The sequence below is a fragment of the Chlamydomonas reinhardtii genome, chromosome 1 (genome assembly GCF_000002595.2).
Source record: "Chlamydomonas reinhardtii strain CC-503 cw92 mt+ chromosome 1, whole genome shotgun sequence".
In the NCBI taxonomy this organism is placed as follows: domain Eukaryota; kingdom Viridiplantae; phylum Chlorophyta; class Chlorophyceae; order Chlamydomonadales; family Chlamydomonadaceae; genus Chlamydomonas; species Chlamydomonas reinhardtii.
This window is the reverse complement of record NC_057004.1, coordinates 4,115,007-4,133,150: the sequence shown is the minus strand read 5'-3', so window position 1 is coordinate 4,133,150 and position 18,144 is coordinate 4,115,007. Positions and strand designations below refer to the sequence as shown.

The window sequence follows — 18,144 nt, the reverse complement described above, 5'->3', positions numbered from 1 at the left end:
GACCGGAATAGCCCCGAGCTACGACAGAATTTGATATTGACGCTGTGCAGCTCACCTCCATACTAACAGCTTCTCAAGCACAGCGGATCCTGGACTGCTCCGCACCTTGCCCGAACCTTCCTTCCAAAACGAAGCAAACATGTCCGCGTCGCCAAGCAAGCGCCGTGAAATGGACGTGATGAAGCTGTGAGTTTGTAGACGGGCGCGCTGGCAGCCCGGAAGCTGCGCTGGGGGCGTCGCTGCACAAGGGTTTGGGGCCTAACTTACTGCGCGTCGTGCCCTGCGCCTGCGAACGTTGTGTAGGATGATGTCGGATTGGAAGGTGGAGCTGGTGGAAGACAACATCAGCGAGTTCAACGTCGACTTCGCCGGCCCCAAAGACAGTAGGTCTAGGTGGCGCTTGTGCCCTTGCCCCCGGATTACGGCCGTCGCTCGCAGCATCGTCTTCGACTTCATAACGCGTGCTGGGCGCCGTTTGGGTCGGCGCGGCTCGACTAACGCGCGTCCGTTGCTGTCGATGCAGGCCCTTATGAGGGGGGACTCTGGAGGATACACGTCGAGCTGCCGGAAGCCTATCCCTACAAGTCGCCTTCCATCGGATTCGTGAACCGGTGCTACCACCCGAACATTGACGAGGCGTAAGTTGCCGCAGCGCAAGCGGGCCCCGCGGCCGCTATCTCGGCATCGTCGCCGAAAGTTGGGCCCAACCGCCCCGCACCGGTTCACATCAATGCGCGCAGGTCGGGGTCTGTGTGCCTGGACGTCATCAACCAGACCTGGAGCCCGATGTTCGGTAAGCGCGAGCCTGCGCACGGGGTTTGGGGGTGCGATTGATGCCTCGGCAAGCACCGTAGGGCACCCATGCCGCCCCCAAGGTACCAGGCAGCCCCTCTGCTCGCCCAACCCAATTACTTCACTGGCAGCTGCACCACCGATATCAATCATCTTCTGCAAGAATGCATCACGAAGGCCAGGGTTTTACTGTCGTGTGATCCGCCTGCACGCCCGCTCTGCCTCCCTCGCCGCTGCTCTGGGCCGTAGTAGGCCGACGGCGTTTCAGGCGGCACGCCCCCGGGGTCCAGAACAGGGTGATCGTTTTCCACGTCACGGGCTCGTGAATCTGCGTCAGCAGGTCCCTCTTGTAACCAATGCAATCTCTGGGCACCGCCGCAGACCTGGTGAACATCTTCGAGGTGTTCCTGCCGCAGCTGCTGCTGTACCCCAACCCCACCGACCCGCTCAACAGCGAGGCGGCGGCGCTGCTGATGCGCGAGCCGCAGCTGTACGCCAACAAAGTCAAGGGTGAGCAGCACGGGTCTGACGTGGCCGTGGGCTTGAGGCACGGTTTCTTTTTTAGGGTGCGGCAGGCAGAGCAGAGGGGGCGTGCAGAGGGCTGGCAGGAACGCGCCCTCACGCAGCGCATGTATTAGCACTGCACGGTCTCTGTACGTCCTGTGTGATGGCGTGGATGCTTTACCGCAGCAACACAATGGTGGGGTCTGCTCCGCTAAAGCAGTGCACCTCTTGCGTGCGCTGGTGTTCGTGTGCTGCTGCAGACTATGTGCAGCGCTATGCACGGCCGGAGCAGCTGCTGGGGCACAACCCCGTGTCCGTCAACAACAAGAGCAGCGACGACGAGGAGGGGGACGGGGACCAGAAGATGGGCGGCGACGGCGAGGAGAGCGAGGGGGCGTTCCTGTCTGACAGCGACGACGAGGCATGAGGCGGCAGCAGAGGAGACGGCAGCAGCTGAGGAGCAGCAGCACCGGGAGCAGTGGCTGGCACCTTGATGGGCAGGCACAGCTGGGCGCAGCGGCTCTGCTTGGCGCTTTGCCGGCGCTGGCTGCCGCTTACCAGTAGACAGCTCATGGCGCGGCCATGTGCTTCGGCATGCGCGTTGCTTCTTGCTGCATGGGAGGCGCCTGCTTGCCGGGTGGCGGGAGGCATAGCTAAAGCACTGGACAATGACGGGTGACGAGTTGTTTGTGTTGTTGTATTGTGTGACCAGTGTGAGGCGAGGCGTGAAGGGGCCCTTGGTAGGCGCCGTGAAGTGTGGGTTGCCGGTTGCGGCGGTGTGCCCGCCTGTGCCTGTTGCCTAGAGGCTCTCAGGGCACTAAGCGCTGCCCCCTCAGGGGAGTCAGGGGGCGCAAACCAGGCTGAGCGATTGCGCCGTGGGTTGCCGACGCACGCAGTTCCTGGCTGAAGTTTTGGTAGTGTCTGACGAGTGGACTGACGTGAGATACGTAAGTACTGCAAGCGGTGGGCCACGCTCTTGTGCTGAGTAGGTAGCTGTAGGAATAGCAAGGGGCAAGAGAAAGGATTTTAGCTTGCGCTTTTTCTCACTCATGAGGAAGCCGGCGTGTTGCCTAGCCTCACACATTGACACAGTTTGTGCTGCCCCACGCCACATGCCGCTGGCTCCGTCACTGTGTGTGCGTGTGCGTGTGCTTATCTTGCATTCCCTTTCATGCATGCCGAGAGCGACCAACAAGGATTTTGCAGGGGGCGTCGAATCGGGCGCTGCGGTCGTAGGCACTGCAGAGATTGGCGATGTGCTCGGTTGGTGTTGATGTGCTGCATAGGCGGTGCGCCGCGGCGCCCCGCCCTCAACGAGTTCTCGTTACCTGTTGTACACTACATATCTAATGAATGGTTTTGTCTTCTATCTGTGTGGCTGTATGCCCCCCGTGCGCAAGCTGGCTGTGCACGTGAAGGGCGTCGCAGATGGTGCAGCTGGTGCGGTAGATGCGCCAGGCGGACGTCGAGGCCCTAGGACATGAGCAGGAGGCTGCAGGACGCGTTATGCAGGCAGCCCCGTTGGGCAGATGGCTGAGTCAATTTGTGTGACAACGTGGCCAGGCTGGCCTGGCTGCCAATAGGTGCACGGGGCGGCAACGTGCGCAGGCACGTGAAACTGTGTCGCGACTCCGTGTTTCAATTCTGTGGTTCTACGTGGTTTCCAAGTGTATCGGACTGGCTGTGCGGAGCTTGGTGGAGGCTGGGACGGAGCATTGTGCAGCTCACCGTCGCGTTAGCCGGGAAGGGGGAGGTCTGAGTGAGGCTGGAGGTGGGCACAGCGATACCTCGCAGGGGCGAGGCTTCGGACGGCCGCAAGGGCGCGCTGCCGCAGCCGTGACGGGTGCTTCCCATGAGTGCGTGCATTGGGCAACTGAAGCGGACATCCTCTGTAACAACACTGTAACACTACTGTACGGTGCCGTGCGACATGCCCCCATGGTGTATTAGGGCCATCCGTGGCTCTCGCCAACGCGGCGTCCCCGCACGCCGATGAAGCAATGTGTTGAGTTTGCGCCGAGGACAGATGACCACTCAGGACGGTGTAAGAGGGCTTAAGGGCTGGTGCTAAGACGGGATCAACCTTATCTAGCTCCTCACATCACGGACCTAGGCTGGACAGGATCAACCTTTCCTCCAGACTCTGCACACACGCGCTGCAGCACACACTCCCAATCACTGCTATCGCTATCATATCCAGGCACTGCCATCAATCCGGGTCAATCCAGAGGCGGCCTGCTCAGCGCATGGCCATGGCGGTGATAAGCGGTGATGAGGCGGTATGTCTGCTGTTGCACAAAGGGCGGCCAGATCGTGCTGAAGTCGGGGCAGACGTGAAAGGTACGGTATGAGATACCGTACGAATTGTGGAGGGCAGGTATTATAATCGCTGTCCGAGAAGACCACCTGGCCCCAATTTTGGACACCGCCCTGGCCACGGGTGAGCCCGGGTTGTCCTCATACGGTCCTGGTGTGCCCCCAGCGACATCAGACGATTCTAGCGCACCCCCGTTACTCCACAAGTTAGGCGCTACGGCTAGCCACACGACTATTTCACGCGCAAGGCCTGAGGGGCCCACCACCGGCCCGCAATTTGATATCAGGGTCGCTACCGCTGAGTCGCGTGTTGGCCGTGCTCAGTCAGCCACCCAGCCCTACCTGGCGTTTCAAGCAGGGCCTGCCTCCGCAGCCACACAGGCTCAACGACCGTGCCGCACCGGAATGGCGACACGCACGTGGCACAACGCCGCGTCGCCTGAAGACACCCGGCTGTTGCAGCACCAGAGTCGTGTAGGCCCTGTGCCCACGTGCACCGCTCACACCATTCTGTCAATACACCGTGGACCGCAACCAGCACCAGCACCAAGCCCCACCCCATCACCCCACCCCTCCACATCCACACCTTTGCACGCAGCTAGGCAGCAACTAGCTGGCCACCGCTCACCATGCCTAGTCATTGTGGTGCGGAGGGACCTGCCCACCCGCATGCTTATCACCTTCACCTGCCCAACAGCACCTCCGCCTGCTCGTCTTCAACGTCCTTTTCCTCTGCACCCGCTCCTCCTCCTGCCCCCCCCTCCCTCCTGCCACCCCTCCTGCCCCCCTCGTGCCTCCCCCTCCTCCTCCTCCTCCCCTCCTCCTCCAACCTCCTCCTCCAACCTCCTCCTCCTCCTGCCTCCTCCTCCAACCTCCTCCAACCTCCTCTAGAACGTCAGCTCCGCCACGGGCTTGCGGTCCATGCCGCGCAGCGCCTCCGCCGCCGCCTCCTTGAGCTGCGGCAGCAGGTGGGCGTTGTGCTGCAGCTGCTTGAGCAGGTCGATGGTGCGGATGAGCAGTCGCGCCATGTCGCCGTCGTCCATGTTGCTGTCCTCCATCACCTGACCCCACGTGGCGCCGCTGGCCCACGCCTCCACCAGGCCTGTGCGGGTGGCGGGGCGATGGAGGGGTGGAGGTGAGGAGGGGTGGAGGCGAGGCGGGGTGGAGGTGAGGAGGGGTGGAGGTGAGGGGGTGAGGAGGCGAGGGGAAAGAAGGCGAGGTAGGGGAGGCAGCGCCCTGTCACAGCCACGCCGGCAGAGGGCGGCTGCAGGCCTTGCGGGCAGCACACTCCCCAACCGCAACCACCGTCCTAACTGCCCAACCAACCAACCAACCAAGCGCAGTCCAACCGCTCACCCGCGAACCGCAGGTCCACTAGCAGCGCGTCGTTCCACTTGACCAGCCCTGCGTCCGTCTGCAGCTCCAGCAGCAGCTGCCGCTGCTCCTCCAGCGCCTCCACCGCCGCCTCCACGGCGGGGGACACGGGGTAGGCAGCCCACATGGCCGTGGGTTTGGACAGCACCTGGAGGGGCAGGACGGCAGAGGAGGGGGGGGGCAATCGTCAGGAGAAGGAGACATCCGGCACCAGGCAAAGAGCAAGGGAGCAGGGCGGGTGTGAGCAGACGGGAGTGAGCTGGCGTGCGTGCAGCAGAGGCACAGGTTTGGGGGCGCGGTGGTTTTTTGGAGGGGGGGGGGTGACGAGCGAGGGCGCGGTAAGGCCGCACCTGCTGACCCGCCGAGCGCATGCTGCCAGGCAACCGCGCACGCTCACATGTGCACGCCCCCCCCCCCCAAAACACGCAGACACGCCTCCGCCCACCTCCGGGCTGATGAGTCCGCCCAGCATGGCCGCCAGCTGCGGGCCGTTGAGCGCGTGTAGGGCCGGGTGGGACAGCGCCATGGCCAGCCACAGCTCGTTGCCGCCCTGGGGGGAACAAGGGTGAGGGGGGGGGGGCAGCCGTCCGGGGGAGACGGGAGTGAGTAATCCAAGCACATGAAGACTGGCTGCGAGGCGTTTGGCGTGTGTGTGCGCGCGCGCGCGCGCGTGTGTGTGTGTGTGTGTGTGTGTGTGTGTGTGTGTGTGTGTGTGTGGAAGAGAACGAGGAAGAAATCGCACACACCATATGTGTGTGTGTGTGTGTGTTTGTACACAATGTGCCCACCTGGATGTTGCGCGCCAGCAGCCCCAGCGGCAGCACCCGCAGCGACTCCGCCTCCAGCGCGTCCATGCAGATCAGGATCTCCATGGTCAGCTGCGGAGCAGCAGGGGGCGAGGCAGGCGGCGATGAGGCAGGCGGGCAGTGGGTTGGGGGGTGGCGGTGCAATGCGGCATAGCGGGTGGGGGGTTGCGCGGCCAGGGCAGTGGTAACAGATGGTGGGGACTGGGATGCCCCCTCCCAGAACAGAACACCCCCTGTCAGTCAAACACCTCCACTTGGCCGCCTTCCTTGATGCGCTCGCCTTACCGCAGCGCCGCTCGCTTGCCTCCGCCTTGTCGCGATCCCGTCACTCCCGGCACTCCCCACCACCCCGCCCGCCACCTCCAATGTTTGAACCTTGCAACCCACCACCCTCACCCCAATCCCTTACGGGATTGGTTTAACGCTAACCCCCAATCCCACTTCCACCAGCACCACCTCATCCGCACCTGGAAGGTCTTCCACGTGGACTCCAGCCGCCCGCCGCTCCGGCCCTCCGCCCGCAGCTTGTCGGCCTTCTTCAGCAGCCGCTTGGCGCGGGCCTGGAGGCGAGAGGGCACGTAGGGGAGGCGGATAATTAGGGATCGGGGTTGTGGCGGCGGTGGCGGAGGGACCGATAAGCGAAGCATTGGCAGAGGGCTCGGGGTCCAGAGGGACTTGTGGGTGGCGGGTGGAAGGCCAGTGCTCGGGGCTCGTGTGGACTACGCGCCGCAGCACAAGCACACTGCACTATTCCTGAATTGACATGAATATTCACAAGCACGATTACCGTAACCAAACGCAGCTGCATCAGCAGTAGCACGCAGCTCTCACCATCTGCTCCAGCGAGCCGTCGCGGCTGCTGCTGCTGGACGCCTGCCGCCGCTGCTCCTCCAGCGCCGTCACCGCCGCCTTGACGGCCTGCCGCGCCGCCAGCACCTGCGCCGCCACGCCCGCGTCCGCCTCGATGAAGGTCCAGGGCAGACGCGCCGCCAGCTGCCGCGTCACGGCCGAGGTGGTGGGAGTGCCCAGAGCCGCCTGCAGGGCCCAGCTGCCGGCTGCGAGGAGGGAAGCCAGGGAGCCAGGGAGCCAGGGAGCCAGGGGCTACCGATAAGTCCAAAAGGAGGCCGGAAGGATGTTGTTGGGAGCCTAACCGAGACGGAGTAGGGGCCACCGGTATGCTCGAAGGGAGATGCACGCGCGGCTGCCCGTACAAGGCGCAGCTGACGCCCAGCCCCCGGTGGCCCCAGTGCCCCCAGCGCCCCCCGGTGCCCGCGGTGCCGCCGCACACTCACCCTCCACATTGCTCCAGGCGTTGGACCGCAGCCCCTCCAGTGCGGCCCACACCTTGTCCGCGTCCGCCGCCGCCACCACGCCCGCCGCGCCCTCCAGCACGCCCGCCACACACGCCACGCTGGCACGCATGAGGCGGTTGTCGGCCGACAGACAGGCGTAGTACGGCCCGGCGGTTGTAACCGACGCAACCGCTGATCCCTCAGCCGCCACCTCCGGCGGCGGCTCCACCTCGCCGACAATGACGGCGGGCATGAGCAGCGGCCGGCCGTTGCCGCCGCCCTTGCCGGCGCCGCCCGCAGCCAGGTTGAGGACCACAATGCGCGGAAGGCCGTCTGCGGCAAGCATCGTGCGCGCCGACTCGCACTGCGCCTCAATCTGTGGGTCGTCGGGCGTGCTGTGTGTTCAGTGTTGTGCACTGGCCATTGGGTGTTGGGGATATGTGTGCCGGGGACAGTTGCGGCGGAGGCGGGATGTCGTAGCAAGTGCACAGCGACAGGGGTGGCGGGAATGGCACGCGGTCAGCTGTGCGCCTGCAGACCCAGCAACCGCCCTGTCCCGCATGCCAGAACCCGACCCCCCCCGCCATTGCACACCTGCGCGTTCTTCAGCCGCTTCAGTTCGTCCTTAGCCGCTTTGAGCTCGGCCTGTGTGAAGTGTAGCGAGCGAGGATCACACATGTCAACTAACAACAAGCGGTAACACCCGTTCAAGTTCCAAAAGTGCAGGACTCTGCTACCGGAACAACTTAGTAATCTTTGTCGCTGTTTGCCCGAAGGCCCGAAAACCCTGTGTCAAAAAGCACAAGGAACACAAAGCGCAAAGACAGTGTATGCGAAAGCCCTGTGTATGTGTGTGTCCCGGGCCCGGCTTACGTTGAGCTCCTTGGCTCGGGAGGTGGCTGACGCCTTGAACGCCTCCACCAGCTGCTGCGCCTCCGCCTCCAGCGCCGCGGCCTCCTCCTCACGCCGCAAGTTGCCCTCCGTAGCCAGGAAGTTGCCGAAGGAGCGAGACACGAACTCGCGAGCCTGTCGCGCGCAGCAGCAGGTGTGTGCAGATGGGCGATGCGCGTGTGACACGACATGCAAGATGCAAACTCCGACTCCATCCTTTAACCGCGTTCTTACATCTGCAAGGACCGTGTGCACACCAGCAATCTGTCTTGTCGATGACACGCGGCACGTACCCTGCAACGCAGCCCAGCCCAGCCCAGCCCAGCCCACCCCCCTGCCCGCGGGGCCGCACCTGCTCCAGCGTGTTGACGGACAGCAGGTTGAGCACCAGGCCGTACGACACACTGAACTGCGAGGTGAGCGGCTCGGGGCCGGCGTGGATGATCTGCCACGCCTCGTCCGCGCCCTCAAACCTGTGCGTGCGGGGCGTTGGTGGCGTTGCTGGTGGTTGGTGGTTACTCCGTGGTGGAGCCCACTGGATTATCGCCAACACCGGCATGGCACCACCACCACCACCACCACCACCACCACCACCATCACCACCACCACACCACCACCACCACCACCACCACCACCACCAACTTGCCCAACCCCTTTTGCGTAGGGCTCGGTCACATACAGTATTATCACTTGCAACTAACGCCTCTGCCTGTGCTCCGCTCGTTTTAGCTTGGTTTGGCTTAGTTTGGCTGGACTTTACACCCCCCCCCTTGGCCTTCCGGCCGGCCGCCCGCTGCCTCTCACTTGTTCTGCAGCACGAGGCAGTTGCCCTCCGTGTCGAAGCCGCGCCGCCCCGCGCGCCCCGCCATCTGCAGCAACTCGTTGTGCGGCAGCAGCTTGGGCCCGTCGTCGGTCATGCGCGACAGCGAGGACACCACCGTAGTGCGGGCGGGCATGTTGATGCCGGCAGCCAGCGTGCCTGCAGGCGGGCGAGGGGAGGCGAGGAACGATTGATTGACTCGTTAAAAATATGATACTTGAGCGAAGAAGACGAGGGTTGTCGTTGGCGGGTGCAAGGTACGGCCATTTGCGATGTGTGGGTACAGCATCCTACGGCACCACTCCCCGTGCGCCCCACGGCCCCCTCACCGGTTGCGAACACCAGCTTGAGCAGGCCCCTCTGGAACAGGCGCTCCACCAGGCTCTTCCAGCCGGGCAGCTGGCCCGCGTGGTGGCTGGCGATGCCGGAGATGAGCGCTGCAGGGGGAGAGGGGGGAGAGAGTGGCATGGGGAAAAGGGTGGCAGGTGGGGGCACAGGATGGGGATAGCGGGGTGAATGGCATTGCCGTGGACGAGTGCAGACAAGACACGACTGTGCTGTACGCGAGTAAGGAGCACGTCGCCAATGCTGCAAGGCAGCCAGGCCAGGCGGCGTCCACCGCAGCCAGCAGCTCCCGCCTCCGGCCTCCACGCCTCTCCCCTCAACCCGTCTTCCTTCGGCCCCGCGCCTCCGCCCCGCTGCCGCCCCCACCCCGCCGCCCCCTCCGCCGCCCCGCCGCCCCCTCCGCCGCCCCTCCGCCCCCTCCGCCGCCCCTCCGCCCCCTCCGCCGCCTCCCGCCGCCCCCTCCGCCGCCCCCCGGCACCCCCTCCGCCGCCCCCCGCCCCCCCCCCCGGCACCCACCCGGCACCAGCTCCTCCTTGACCGCCTCCGGCTGGTCGGCCCGCAGCGCTGCCACCTCCGCCGCAATGAGCGACTGCGTCTCCGGGTCCGTCAGCGGCACCGCGGCGGCACGGGCCGCGCTGCTGTCGCAGTCGCGCCTGCGAGCCCCCACCACACACAAACAGTGCCAACGTGCTTAAGTGGGTACAGGCGCGCCAGCGCCCCAACGCTCCTGCCCGGTGTGCCGCCGTGCCCTCCCGCCTCCTGCTTCTGGGCCCACCCCCGGCCCGACCGCAGCCTTGCACGCATGCAAGCACGCGCACACGCATGCCGCCCACGCCCGCTCCCACCTGCTGAGGATAAACCAGATGGCGGGCAGCATCTCGCGCTCCGCCAGCACCTTGATGGTCTTGTGCATGTCAGGGATGCGGCGCATGTTGACTCGCCGCCTCAGAGCCTGCGGGGCAGCAGTGGCGGCGGCGGCGGCGGCGGCGTGTGGAGCAGTGTGAGCGCCGCGATGCAGTGGCAGGACTGCAGATGGTTGATGCGGTTACTCATGTCTTCATGTCCCACACACGCACAAGGCCTCCCTTATGCCTCCGAACACAGTCACCACAACGCGCAGGAGCACACGCCCCTCCCCTTGCGCTTTCCTAGCGCCCACACACACGCCCACACCAACCTGCGCGTCCTTTTCCATGAGGTTCTCAAACTCCTGCTCCCAGTCAAACGCCGGCTGCGGCGCGCGTTGTGAGGCGGAGCGCCAGGCCCCGCCGCCGCCGCGCCCGCCCGGGCCTCCGCCCCGGCCGCCGGCGGCGCCCCGGCCCGGGCCCCCAAACGGCGGCGCCTGCTGCTTGGCCAGCATCGCCCGCGCCTCCTCTTGGAGAACCTGTGCGGCGACACCATCTGTGCTGTTGTGTGCGAGACAACATCGTGACAAGTCACATGCCGGCTCGATGCCAGCCACCGGTGCACCCGCAGCCCAGCGACCCGGCGCTGAAGGCATCACAGCCATGCTATTCCACGATGCTATGCCCCATGGGTGTTATGCCCCACGCACCCGCTGCGTGCTCAGCCGCGGGTTGAGCATCTGTTTGGCGTTGAAGCCGGCCTTGCCGTCCACCTTGTCGCCATTCCGGTCGCCACTGCCGCGGCCCCGCGCGCTGTTGACCGGCACCAGCAGGTCCTCCATGGACACGCCCTTGGGCGCCTTGAAGTAGGCAAAGTGCCAGTGGAGCGGCACGGGGCGGAAGCGCGTCTGGATGGTCTCGCACGGCATGTGCTCCTACGGCGTGTGTGGGCGGTTGGAAGTGTGTGTCTTGTTGAACACATGAGGTAGGAGCGCATATGGGGGCATGTTGGAGCCGGCGAGGGTGTGGGCATGACTGCACCACCCGAGCGCTAAAAGGCTCGATTACAAGGTAAGCGACGCGCGGTCAAAAGCGGAGCGCAGATGGTCTGATACGATCCCCGGCAAACCGATCACTGCCTCGCGCCCTGGCCGCCCCGCCCGGGCGACGCCCGCCCCTCCCTCCCCCCTCCCGCCCCCGGCCTGGGACCCCCCAATTGAGTTACGGCTCAGGGCGTCCAAGACAAAGGACCACATCTCCTTCGCGCTCATTGGGCGGGCTGGGTCTTGTTTCACCTGGGAGTGAAATCAACTACCCCGCAGGCCAGCCCCTCACCTTGGCGATCCAGTCTCCCAGGTCCTTGGGGTTTGCCACTGTGGCGCTCATGCACAGCAGCTGGATGTGACGGGGGCAGTTGATGATGACCTCCTCCCACACACTTCCGCGGTGCGGGTCGCCCAGGTAATGAACCTGGCGGAGTGGCGGGCGGGGCGGGGTAAGGCAAAGGAGGAAGTATGAATGGGGTTGGGGCGCCGGCAGCGATTTAAGAGATGCAGCAGCAGGGGGTTATCCAGATGCGGGACCCGGGCGTCCTGCCCCGCGGTCGACAGCCCATGTGCGTCTCTGCATCCTCCTCCACCGCCTTCCCTTGCCTGCGCTTCGCCCCCACGCCCGCTCTTCGGCAAGCTGCCCCTCTGCCCTCCCTGCCCTCCCTGCCGTCTCCTCCCCTCCCCTCCTCTCTCCCTTCCCCCAGCCCCGAGCCCTCGGCCCCCTCCGTCCCCGCCTTCCGCCCCCCTCCCCTCCCCTCCCCTCCCCACCCCTCCCCTCCCCCTCCCCTCCGCCCTCTGCCCCCCTCCCCTCCCCTCACCTCATCCAGTACAATGAGCCCCACATTGCCCAGCCGAGCCTCACGAGTGGACATGCTGCCTGGGGGGCGGGGTGGGGGATTACATTCATGATTAATTTTAGAAGAGGGGGCAAGCAGGGAAGCCGGGGGAAACAGGTCACGTTACTGCCGGTCAACGGGCCGACTGCAGGACCGGGCACAGACTGGCTGGTACCCGCGAAACACTTCAGCCAGGACCGCGCGCCCTGGTTTGCTCTGCCCTGACCGGGCCTGTCCCGCCGCCTGCACGCCTAATCTCCACGCGTCCGGCCACCCATTCCATCTCTTGTCCCTCACTCCGCAACCCGCTACCACCCGCCCACTACCCCTACCCCATTCCCACCTGTGTTGTTCTCCTCCGCCAGCTCGGCGGTGCGGTACATGATGTTCCTCAGGATCTCGGTGGTCATCACCACAATGTCCGCGTCCGGGTTCAGGTTGGCGTCGCCGGTCTGCAGGCCGCAGCGAGCGTGCCCGAAGCGCCGCCGCGTCTCAAACAGCTTCTGGTTGCTCAGCGCCTGTTGAGAAAGTGTCAATGGTGTTGGTGGTTGTGGCGGTGGTTGTGGTGGTGGTTGTGGTTGTGGTGGCGCACAGGAAGGAGACAGGCGGAGCTGTGGTCCCCACGCCGTTCCTGTGGAGCCACGCCGCACCCATCCACGAACGCCTCACCACCTGCAAGACGCCCACACAGACAGCATCGGCGCTCGGCCCAAACCAAGCCCCTCCCTCATTTCCACGCCTTGCTTCTCTCCCTCCCTCCCTTCCTCTCCTCTCCCACCCTCTCCCCCCTTTGGGATTGGATTAAACTAACGCCCCACTCCCTTAGCCCAATCCTCCCCTTAGCACCTTGAGCGGCGTGGTGTAGATGACCCGCTGCCCGCGCGCCAGCGCCGCCACCGCCGCCGCCTCCGCAATGGCAGTCTTGCCGGCGCCGGTGGGCGCGCATACCACCACGCTCTGCCCCTGCAGGAACAGCTCCAGCGCGCGGCGCTGGAAGCCGTCCAGTGGGAAGGGGAAGATGGAAGTGATGCGCGCGGCGGACAGCGACAGGTTGCCGCCGGCGGCCGCCGCCTCCGCCAGCAGCGCCTCCAGGGCCGGCTCACCGCCCAGGCCCTCCAGCGGCGCGCTGTGCAGGGGTGCGGATTTGTGGGTGCGAGTTTGTGGGTGCGGGTTCGTGGGTGCGGGTGAAGGTGTGGGTGTGGGTGCGTGGGTGCGGGGATGCGGGTTTGTCTGTGCGTGCGCGTGTTGGTGCGGGGGTGGGACACAGAGTGGAGGGGGTTTGATGGGGGGCGCTGTACGCCCCAAGGGCAGAGGGACACTGGGGCACCCCAGTGTTGCTTGCCATTGACTGTGGCGTGCCTGAGCTACAGTCAGCCGCGCAGCCTGGGCTGTTATGGGCGCGGGCGTGGCCGGGCGTGGCCCAAACCCGACGACATACCCGCTCCCCACCACGCAGCCCACCTCAGCGCGTCCTCCGTTGTGTACGGGTTCGGCTCATCCACAGTGGATGTAGCATCGAGCAGGTCCAGAGCGTCCGGGAGCAGCAGCTCCACGTCGGGTTCGGACTCCGACTCCACCGATGCAAGGGTGTCTGTTCCCACAGCGACATCATCGAGCTGCTTTGGGTAGTTGGTGACGATCGTTTCCGGTGGCCCTGGTGAAAACTGCTGGCCCCCGCCCGTTAGCTTGCGAGAGGTGCTGGTCGCTTTGCCTCCGCGAGCATGCGTCCGCACAGTCCTGGTGTCGCGGCTTGCGCATTGCGATGGCCAGGCTGATAATATATCCCTTCCACTAGTCGAACACGTCGAAGAACACCCTAAAGGTGACCTCGTTGCAAACATTTTGGGGCGGCTGCTTCTCTTCTGTACTTAATTCAAATGTTCTATACGCCACGGTGACTCAGTTACAGCCGCAGCTTAAGTTTTTCCAAAGTGAACGGGACCTTTCCATGCGCCACGCCGAAATCACACCGTCTGCCCCCGCCCGCCAATCCCTTGGCCAGCGGAAGCCCCGCACATCCACAGCTCCAAGCTACCGCCGAGATAAACCTGCCTACATGCAGAAGTAAAGGGTGCAGTATCTTGTCACCACGGCACGTCGCCCGGCACTGATTCATAGCTCAAGGCCAACGCTACTGCCTGAAACCCTAACTGCATGCCTCCGCCAGTCCTCCGCAGCCGAGCGCGAGGCCACGGCCAGAGTCCTCCACCATGCCGCCCCGCACCACTCCGGAAACTCAATGCCTTAGTCCATTCCTCAGTACATACAGGTACAAACATTCCCCCGCGGCGGCGCGCCCCTAGCCAGCTACCAAAATCGCCGCGCCACGCAGGTGCCGCCGCCCTCATTTCCCGCCGTGCCCCGGCCCCGTGTCCTCCACTATGAGCTTGTCGGCCGGGTACCAGCGCGCCACCTCGCCCCAGCGCCACGGCGGCCACACCACGTGCGTCACGCGGCCCTCCAACAACCCGAGGTGCACCTGCAGCCGCATGCAGGTTGGAACGGTTGGTGCAGGCCGGGGGCAGGGCCGGGGGGCCAGAGGCTCAGCAGCCCGGCCGGCTGGCGACGGGAGCGTGCATGCGGAGCTCGGAGTGGTGGGGCCGGCCAAATCGCACACACGCGAAGAGGCTCCCGGACATATCAAGCTACACCGGCAGCGTGCCACTCCGCGCCCCCTGTGCACAGCCGCACCCACTGCCGCCTCCCCACCGCAGCCCTCCTGCAGCGCAGTGCCTCACTCACCGGCCCGTACATGTTTCTTGAGTCGCCGCTGGCCTCGGCATTGTCACCCTCCACCCAACAGCGGCCCTGCAGGGGGCGGCAGTGCGCAACCACGAGACGGGCTTTGGTCATGCGGGTCGCGGTGCTCACAGGCGTCCTGGCGACTAACGCGTCTCCCTATGCCCGGACCCTTGCGGGCCCCCCCAGCCCTGCACCCTTTGATGCGCCCGGCTCAAGCTCCTACGCGCGTAGCAGCCGCGGCGCGTGCTGCGCCCTTGGCACCAAGACACCGCCGTGTGACGCCAGCCAGGCACACCGCCGCACCAACTCCGCACCACCGCAGTGCCCCGGGTCGAGTCGCCCACAGCTGCCCATAACCCGGGCAGAGGCCTCCTGCGGCCATGCCCCACCCCGATTCATGGCCTCCCCCACCGCCATTCCAGGCCCCATGCCACCCCTTACTCCTGGCCCGCATCCTCGTATACTCCAACAGTCCAACTGCACCCCCACTTCACCCACACCCCACCTGCGGTATCTTGAGCGGCTTGTGCTGCTCGCTGTCCCACACCAGGTCGTGCTCCAACGCGATGATGCGCTTCACCAGCTGCTGACGAGGCTCATCGGGAGCCCTGTGCGGGGAGGGGCGGTGGGCGCGAGGGTGGCACTGGGCAGCCGGCGGACGTGGCTCCGGCGGAGCGGGCTGGGTGGCGGCCGGGGGGTTCCCCGAGAGGGCGCTGCTAGGCGCACCCCTCTGCGCCGCCGCCATCAGCTCCCAGCCATGTTGGGCGATCGTTTGGCTGTTACGATGTTGTCACAACCCCTCCGGAGAAGGAGCCACCCGCGGCCGTAGCTCGCACGGGGGCTGGCATGCGACACCTTGTCAACGCAGCCTCCTGCCACCCACGCGCGCAGGCGACATTTGCCCAGCCCACCTCTACTGCCACCCTTCCGACATCCTTGCTGTAACACTGTCATCCCAGTATCCGAAACCAAGCTGCGCACCAGAAGACGGCTACGTCGCCGCGCTGGTACTTGTGCAGCCATTTGTACGACACCTTCTCCACCAGCACCATGTCAGGCCACTGCTCGTCGCCGTCCGGATTTAGCGTGGGCGCCATCGAGCTGCCCTCCACCGGCAGTACGCTGACGACCGTGTCGGTGATGGCGATGCCGGCGGGGAGCCACCAGATGACTTGCCGGAGCCATCGGCCCGGACTCATCCCCCCCGCCGCGCCGGCCCGTGTTCTTTCACAGTCCTGTGACTCTACCTATCCATGTGGAATATCTGGAAACACGGTGTAGAGAGTGTATCCCGTCGCAATGTCACGGCTTTGGGCGTGTTGCGGGCAGAGTCCCGATTCACGCGTAAAGCTGCGTCTTCCGTGATGGCGCGTCGGTCCCGATGCTTCCTATTGTGCACAGATTGTAACGATGCCGACACTATTGGTTGTGCAGCCCCGTAGCCGGCAAGGCGCGCCCAATCGGGGTTTGCGACTGATTGCCTCCATTGCGGTCCGAGTCATTCTCCTGCTTGCCTGCGCAAGTAAACATTTTGTTGCGTACACTCAAACACTACATTCGCTTGAGCTCTTGTTCACCTGACCTAAAGCCCACAGTACCTCCAGAAGCCCTCCGGCCGACAGCTCGCTCAAGAATGTCACAAATGGAGATGTTGGAGAAGCTGGAGGTGCGGAGTAATGCGAAAACCTGGCTCGGCTGGATGGAGAAGGGCCAGGCCGCTCTGCGGGACACTTTTGTTGACCCAACATGGTGCAACACACAAGCCTGCAACACACTGACCCGGCATATGTGTAGTGCTGAGCTTTCCACCTGGTTTCCATGGGCTGCGCATTGGCATGTGGCGTTGGGGTCCAGCTCCAGCAGCTAGCGCGTGCTACCTCCCGTCAACCCACCAACCCTACCTGGTCCCGCGGTGCTTGTCTGCACGCAGGAGTTCTTCTGCAGCCCGAAGTTTACCTGTGCTATCGGTGAATTCATGAGTGAAAACGCGGAGAAGCTGGAGTTCGTGCCGCTTGATGGGGAGCAGCATCTGCAGGTATCCGGACGTTTGCGGGAATGCGTAGTCCTTTCTGGGTGCCACGGCAGCAACGGTGTGGCAGCGTGTGGGGGAGGGCCTACGGCTTTGCGCCATAGTCTTAGGCTAAGCTTGAATGGGGATGCATGCCCTAGCCTGGGCCCCCATGCCGAGCGGATCTTACGCGCCGCATTGCTCACTGCGGCCAGAACTTCGACATCTTCAAGCAGTACACGTCCATGGTGGAGCAGCAACTGGAGGAGTTCATCCAGGCGGAGGGTCTGAGCGTCAAGGTAGGGGGCTTGCTTGCGGTCCGAGTCAGCGGGCCTTTGTCGCGCATGGAAATCATGCTAGGGCTGGTACTGCAGGGGTCAGCGGCCTCAAGACGCGGTCAACCGTTGGTTGTGATGCTGCCACGCCGTGTCTGTCCTGCTCCGTAAAACAGGCCATTTGCGAGGCGTGCGCCGCGGCCCAGAACGATGACAGCCATATGCACATCGCCGCCATCGACTACCTGGTGGCCTCCACCGAGTACGAGTCCTTCATGCAGGTGCGCGGCTGAGCGCAGTGGCCAGAGCGCCTGGGTGGGTGGGCTACAGGGCTTGCCCAGTCCCTGCGGTGCTGGGAACATGCCTCACGCCTTGGGCTCCTCATGACACAGCTCGCTTGTCACACCGCAACGCCCTCCCGCCCCCTGCGGCCCGCAGCTAGCCTACGACCACGCCTGCATGGCTGCGTACGAGCCGAACGAGCTGACGGCATGGGAGCCCGAGGCTGAGGGCACCCGGGAAGCAGCGGTTGCTGTGGAGGCGGCAGCGTAAGCGGGGAGCTGCCTTCAGTGGGCGCCCGCGTGGCGACGCCAGGGGACTGTCCTGGGATGGTGATGGCTTCAGGGTGATTATTGATTTGCATGTTTGCGACTGCTGACTTGGACAGGGGATTGTGCAACACGAGTGTGCTTTTACAGGGGCGAACGTACACGATGCCCTGCTCATCCAATATTTAAGTTTGTTTGCTGCCAACATGAGGCGCCATTGCGCTTTGCGCAAACCTGCTATGCCTAGCGAATATTGGCCATGGAAACGAGGGCGCTAGGCCCTGGAACGCTGGCGGGGCAAGGCTGATGGGTGGTGATCTGAGGGGAAGGCGGTTCATGCAATGTGCGCGATGGCGCATTCGATTCTATCCCATCAGCTGTGCCAATTGTATCAACTGTAAATGTAACCATTCATGTTATCGACGATGCATTTAACCATAACAATGTGGCTACGCACACAGCACTAGTCGTGGTTGGCGCGGGCTCGCGTGCGTGTAGGCGTGCGGCAGGACCCCTGCCCCGCGCCCTGCCCCCAGCCCCGCCTTATCAGACAGCCGCTCTACCGCTCTACCCCTGCAGCCCCCTTCGATGTTCCTTTCAACGTCATCCTTTACATGCCTCTACATAAGCAGTCTTCTTGGCAGGGAGGTTGTGTGCGCCCGGCAGCTTGTTCGTCGCGGACTTCCAGACTGCGCTCCTAA

General features: G+C 64.6%; 4 protein-coding genes across 4 annotated transcripts; 2 read left to right on the top strand and 2 right to left on the bottom strand.

Annotated features, from left to right (window-relative positions):
• Positions 1-38: 38 nt before the first annotated feature.
• Positions 39-3,214, top strand: CHLRE_01g027200v5 (uncharacterized protein). The gene is made up of 6 exons (XM_001689963.2): positions 39-186; positions 304-383; positions 524-638; positions 741-793; positions 1,174-1,302; positions 1,557-3,214. The coding sequence occupies exons 2-6, from the start codon at positions 305-307 to the stop codon at positions 1,721-1,723; spliced, it is 543 nt and encodes a 180-aa protein (XP_001690015.2). The 5' UTR covers positions 39-186; position 304; the 3' UTR covers positions 1,724-3,214.
• Positions 3,215-3,363: 149 nt separating this feature from the next.
• Positions 3,364-13,715, bottom strand: CHLRE_01g027150v5 (uncharacterized protein). Its single transcript, XM_043058575.1, has 21 exons — positions 13,332-13,715; positions 12,717-12,996; positions 12,214-12,388; positions 11,853-11,911; positions 11,321-11,455; positions 10,696-10,920; positions 10,318-10,524; positions 9,986-10,092; positions 9,657-9,793; positions 9,125-9,232; positions 8,780-8,954; positions 8,328-8,448; positions 7,958-8,110; positions 7,679-7,729; positions 7,085-7,460; positions 6,624-6,847; positions 6,260-6,352; positions 5,775-5,864; positions 5,432-5,536; positions 4,969-5,134; positions 3,364-4,714 (listed from the first exon to the last, which is right to left on the bottom strand). The coding sequence occupies exons 1-21, from the start codon at positions 13,709-13,711 to the stop codon at positions 4,500-4,502; spliced, it is 3,582 nt and encodes a 1,193-aa protein (XP_042928489.1). The 5' UTR covers positions 13,712-13,715; the 3' UTR covers positions 3,364-4,499.
• A 46-nt stretch (positions 13,716-13,761) lies between these two features.
• Positions 13,762-16,015, bottom strand: CHLRE_01g027100v5 (uncharacterized protein). Its single transcript, XM_001689505.2, has 4 exons — positions 15,594-16,015; positions 15,118-15,220; positions 14,613-14,678; positions 13,762-14,349 (listed from the first exon to the last, which is right to left on the bottom strand). The coding sequence occupies exons 1-4, from the start codon at positions 15,809-15,811 to the stop codon at positions 14,215-14,217; spliced, it is 522 nt and encodes a 173-aa protein (XP_001689557.1). The 5' UTR covers positions 15,812-16,015; the 3' UTR covers positions 13,762-14,214.
• A 100-nt stretch (positions 16,016-16,115) lies between these two features.
• CHLRE_01g027050v5 (uncharacterized protein) lies at positions 16,116-17,856 on the top strand. Its single transcript, XM_001689962.2, has 5 exons — positions 16,116-16,278; positions 16,543-16,647; positions 16,836-16,919; positions 17,072-17,176; positions 17,334-17,856. The coding sequence occupies exons 1-5, from the start codon at positions 16,246-16,248 to the stop codon at positions 17,445-17,447; spliced, it is 441 nt and encodes a 146-aa protein (XP_001690014.2). The 5' UTR covers positions 16,116-16,245; the 3' UTR covers positions 17,448-17,856.
• The last annotated feature ends 288 nt before the right edge of the window (positions 17,857-18,144 follow it).